The sequence below is a fragment of the Euprymna scolopes genome, chromosome 7, assembly GCF_053919585.1.
Source record: "Euprymna scolopes isolate OS-2025 chromosome 7, ASM5391958v1, whole genome shotgun sequence".
In the NCBI taxonomy this organism is placed as follows: Eukaryota; Metazoa; Mollusca; class Cephalopoda; order Sepiida; family Sepiolidae; genus Euprymna; species Euprymna scolopes.
In genome coordinates, this window is record NC_136488.1 from 163,159,556 (window position 1) to 163,165,555 (window position 6,000).

General features: G+C 34.4%; 1 protein-coding gene across 1 annotated transcript in view; it reads right to left on the bottom strand.

The window, feature by feature from the left end:
- Positions 1 to 6,000, bottom strand: part of LOC145280253 (uncharacterized) — an 85,025-nt gene that overhangs the window by 22,412 nt on the left and 56,613 nt on the right. Inside the window, exons 12-13 of the mRNA XM_080132027.1 lie at positions 4,912 to 5,082; positions 786 to 1,010 (exon numbers count right to left, since the gene is read on the bottom strand). Coding sequence (XP_079988153.1) covers positions 786 to 1,010; positions 4,912 to 5,082 — 396 coding nt within the window. The remainder of the gene's footprint in view (positions 1 to 785; positions 1,011 to 4,911; positions 5,083 to 6,000) is intronic.

The window sequence follows — 6,000 nt, forward strand, 5'->3', positions numbered from 1 at the left end:
ATTACATGCGCTACTGCCCCTAAGAGGGTATTCTTTGTCTTTCAAGACTGAACGGAAGCATGGGAATTGGCTAGTTGTTTAGTTCATGTGATACAATCAAGGCCAAATAAAACTAGTGGGAGGACACACATTAAATAAACTTTTACTTTAACATTTAACTTTTTTGATTTTAGAATGGTTCTGTGTTTTTGGAAAGGCGCTCGATTCTGTTTCAATGTCGTCTCGTGATCACTGGGGAAATGAATTGGGTGACTTATTTTATGGGTTTACTACGAATAGTCATGTTTAGGTTAAATTTGTGATTTAACTCTAGACAAACATTCTGTTTTCTCTAGATTTATTTCTAATCCTATTTCTTTTGCATTCATTAACGAAAACTTGAAGTGTATGTATTCATTCATTAACAGCGGTAGCAGTTGTAAATCAACATATCAGCATTTCCAAATATAATTTATGTTTTAATGTTTTTGCAAAATAATATTTGTTGCTTTTCAAAACTTTCGTTCACCTATGCATGCTTTCTTAAGTATGTAATCTTATATTTATGTCTTATTGTCTCCATTTATATTTAGATAAAAAAAAAAGAGTTCTATTTCCTGTGTTAAGTTTTAGAGTAATCTCCCCTGCTCGTTGTATTGGATTTATTATTTGTAAAACAACGACGCCGGTTTTGATAATGGCGCGCAATTGAAGTCATGTGAAGATTAAATCAACAGTTTGGTCTTTCTATTTTGAATGACTATTTTCCACTAATGATTTTTCGTATTTCGAAGCGTTCTACTTACGTTTAAAATGTTTGCAGCAAGTTGCATCCGGGACATGTTTGCCATCGTCGATTGTGTTTTTGCTAAGAGAGCACAGTTTCTTTACCGGGCAATATCCAAACGCGTTGCACACAAATGAAGATTCCTTTTGACATTGTTCGGCACAGTCTTCTTGCGTGCTGACATGATACACGAGTTTGTTGTTTCTTGACAATTCGATGCATTCAAAGTCTAATTGGAACTGTGCTTCAAATAAGAAATGAAATGTTTTTATAATGACTTGAAATGATTTGATTATAACATTATGCAGGAAAAACAGTTTTTCTATAACGATCATCCATAAGTCATCATTAAGTATGAAATCTGATGATGATGAAAATAGGGTATTCATTATTCATGTCAAACACACACACACACACACACACACACACACACACACACACACACACACACACACACACACAAAGGTTTTTTGCAATTATGTTTGTTGTTCCTTTGTTATTTATTTTTTCTAAAATCCGATTGCTGCATCGGAAAGGCCAGTTAAAAATACATAATATACTTTGTTATTTTCTTTAATTTAATCCCTTTTTTAGAATTTATTAGACAAAATTTAACTTTTATTTTACCGTGCCAATAAATATGATCATCACTGTGTATATATATATATATATATATATATATATATATATATATATATATATATATATCAGTGCCGTAAATATTTCTCCTCGAGTGTGTATTAAATCCAATATATATATATATATATATATATATATATATATATATATATTGGATTTAATACACACTCGAGGAGAAATATTTACGGCACTGATTTGTCGCCCGAAGGTTAGAACTCGACGGTTGTAGGTTCGATCCACGGCTGAGGAAAGGTGTGTGCCTAGCCGCACTGATAAGTTGTGATACAACGAAACAGTACTGTATATGGATGAAAAATAAAAAAGCCCCCTCTTTGGGTTGAGCACTTTGTATATATATTTTCACCCGACGCGTATTTAAGCAATTACGCGAAGCCCACAATTAATTTGTTTGTAAACAAACTTATGGTTTGAGCACTGTAAGCGACGAGCGGGTGTGGATTTATTACATATATAGAAATTCTCTAAGTGCATTATTCTCTCATTCATTGCAGCATAATCGCACCTTTGACTTTAAACAAGCAAAAATAGTTACATTTATTTCAAATAAACCGCGCCGGAGACTTCTTGAATCATCGCTTATCGCAAATGCAAGCACAATTAAACAACATGCAGGTTTGCGTAATGTAGCGTCATTAATAAGTAGACTTTTATTAAAAGAACATAAAATTTCATTGTAGACTCAGGTTAACCCTCTTACACAGTAGGAACACTGTAAATACATATAATCTCAATCAATAACAAAAACACACTCATTTAATAGCTGTTACACACCTATATTTGAATTTTATCGGACATATTTTTTCCAGAAAGAATATTAACTGCGTTCATATCTTTTAAAAACATATTAACGACTATATGACGTTATTAAAAATCTCCCTCTCTTTAACAACTTTTCATGAATTTCCAACGTTTTTTTCTGTTTCTTTCACACTTTGCACATGAAAGATTTTCAAATATTTGTACTGGTGTTTTCGTTTTCTTAATTTCATTCATCCAGAGGAAGTCTCGAAATAAAGACGAAACGTTGATGAACACATAACTCGGTTTGTTCCTTTTCATTTCTCTCTCTCTCCCTCGTTCTCTCTCTCTCTCTCTCTCTCTCTCTCTATATATATATATATATATATATATATATATATATATATATATATATATATATATATATATATATATAGTTGTATTCTGGCGGAAGAACTGACCCATTAAATTATCGCCCTATAAGCCTCTTACTTCTCTTTGCCAAAATATTTGAGTTCATAATTAACCAAGCTCTAGTCCATCAACTTACAGTTGGTAAACTTTTGATCGACAAACAATATGGATTTAGGCAAGCTCGTTCTACAGCAGATATACTAATTGTAATCTCTGAATGTATATACCATACACTGGACAAAGTAGGGGAGGATAGGGCAGTTATTGATATATATAAGGCCTTTGACAAGGTAGCACAATGGTCTTCTCAAGAAAATCAGATACTAAGGTATCACTGGACGAATACTTAACATAATTAAATCCTTCTTAAATAAGAGAAGACTCCAGGTTGTCCTCGACGGTCGTACATCTAAACAATATGATATAAATGCGGGTGTACATCAGGGGTCGATCCTTGAACCTTTTTTCTTCCTGATATTCATAAATGACCTCCCTGATACAAATTATCTCTGAGATGTGTATATATGCTGATGACACCACGCTCTATAACAGACAGGAGGAGAAACAAATGAACACATATCTAAGGAAATGGTAGAAACACTAGAAGAACACCCCTAATCTGTAGTGGAATGGGAACAAAAATGGATGGTCGCATTCAATACTGCCAAGACTAAATTTGTTTCCTTCAATAATTACAAGAAACCTTCTCAAACACCAATAGCAATGGCTAAAAATACATTACCTGAAAGTACTTCTTTCAAACTCCTCGGTCTAACGTTCACAGGGAACATGATTTGGAACAGATACATTGAGAGCATTGTCAAGGCTGCTGAGAGGAAGGTGGGCTCTCTCTACCATGCTAGAAAACTACTTATGCCTGAAAGTATCCTGTACCTCTATAAGGCCACCATTCACCCATGTATGGAGTATTGTTGTCACATTTGGGCTGGCACATCTGCTGCTAGTCTCTCACTCCTTAACAGGATTCAAAAGAGAGTCGCCAACCAGGTAGGTCCTAAACTGTCATCCAGGCTTCAGCCTCGATTCCACCACCGTGACTTAACTAGCGTTCGTGGACATATGTGTGTATTACATATAACTCACAGTACATTTATAATGACATACCTGTTGTTGCATAGTCTTCTCTCTTTTGGCCGCTGTCGGGAGTATTCATCAACGTTCTGGGGAGTCAGGTTCTGTTTAAAGGAAACGCTTCAAGACAGACATAAGACACTGTACGTTTTTATATCTTGGTTTATTTCACTCCCAGGCATCTCAGCTTTTGCAGCCTGGAGTGAAATCAACGATCTCGGACTTGTGGCATTGCTCTGCATCCATTTGGAGACCGTCGTCCCCTTATGGGGAGACCTGTTTAATCTTCTTCAGTGTGTCAAAATCAACTCACTAAACTTAATTAAGCTTATTCAAACCGGAACCCCTAACACATCACATCTGGTCCCTATTCAGATACCTCTAGTGCAAACTGATCAGTTAACCAAGTTTGATACATGTCACAACATGACCCTTTTACTCTTTCTGCATCTGCATGCTCGCTCAACTTATCGTTTCCCACCGTTCAATCTCTGTTATTTACTCCACTGGACAGATAATTAGATAGACCGATAGACAGACAGATAAACAGATTACTCAATAAATGCTTTCTACCCGAAGTTGTCCGGCATTTACCTAACACTTTTTGCCAAAAACAGAGGTTACAAGCCTATTTCTGCTCTACTGCTATTTTCATGACAGGTGTTCGTTTGGGCTTCAATCTAAATTTTATAATAGACCACTCGTCGAGTTACAACCACTATCAATAATTTCCCTTACTTTCTATCAATGCATGAATCTAAAAATTAAATTCCATAAACAAAGCTTCTTTCTTAGAACTGGCTGCATGTGGAATTCTGTTCCACCGACCTGCTTCCTATCTAACTACACCATAGTCGTCTTCAAGTCAAATATAAACATGTTCTTGATGTTCCGCCACTCTTAAATAATCAAAATCTACCCAATTCCCACCACTAACGATCACTATACTGTAGTCTCAGTGACCACAGTACACTCATTACCATTATCCTTGAGTGGCGTTTGGGTCTTGATAAGTGGTGACTTTCTTGTAAAAGAAAAGTAAAGAGACTTATTATTTTTATGATATACAAAGAATGTCTTAAAAGATATTTCATAGTTTATGAACTTTCGAATGCAATTAAAGTAGAATGAAAAGACATAGGGTTCATGATGGGTCTTTTTTGTGAATATTTTACAGAGAGGAGGAGGGGTACATCAAAAGCACAGAAATGATTGTGAGCCTAATTCTTTGTTATACTTACTGTATGCTGGAGGCAGTCCAACCAACGTTGCAACAAAATGAAGATAATTTTCCTCAACGTGAAATTTGGCATTTTCTATCCTGAGTGGAGTTACCGAACATGCCTTAGCAATTGCCATGTGACATCTTTCTTGGATGTCATCTTTTTCTTCCATTGTGAAAAGGTTTGGACCTGGAGTAAAATTTTAAAAAATAATTTAATAACACGAATCATCAACTCTATAATAAAGACTGATGTGTATTTTTTGTATATTTTTATGCGCATATATATATATCTATCTATATCTATCTATCTATATCTTCTATCTATATATCTATAAAAACAGAGATGTGTGTGCCACAGACGATTTCTGATTGGTTAATCCAATAATCACATCTCCTAAAAAACAATGGTTTCTACGCTCTTACCTTTACCATAAAATATTATGGCTTTATTTATTGTCCATCTTGGAAGGGTTTAATTTTTTAATAACTTGTTATTCACAAATTAAAAAAATACGAAACTAAACTACACGAAATCAAACGCTCCGACAAACTTAATAGTAGTACTAGCAAGCACACGCGCACACACGCACACACACACGTTCACTACCGTCACGTTGTTATGGCAACCAAACAATGTTTACAAAATGTCTACGCACGTTCGTAGACATTTTGTAAACATTGTTTTTAAAAAATAAAAAATAATACTTCTATTATGTTTTAAACGACTGTAATAGTTTATTTTGGAAGTATATTTCATAAAGAAAATTGACAACCCACTTTAAAAACAGAAATTACGAGTTTTATATATTTTATTCGCAGTTTTTTGTTGACTCTTCTGGCGGCCATGTTGTAAGCCCTAACGGTATTTTTGGAGATTACCCAAATAAATGTTATCAAAGGCAAGATAAGTTACTTTTCCACCAAACTGGATATATTTTTCGTGTTTTTATTCAATGTAGCATATTTATTCAGCTCGAAAAACGGGTTTGTATTACTGTACACATAAATTCGAAAAAGTTGTCAAAAACCAAATATATAACAAATACATGTTATCAAAGGCAAGATAAGTTACTTTTCTACCAAACTGGATATATTTTTCGTGTTT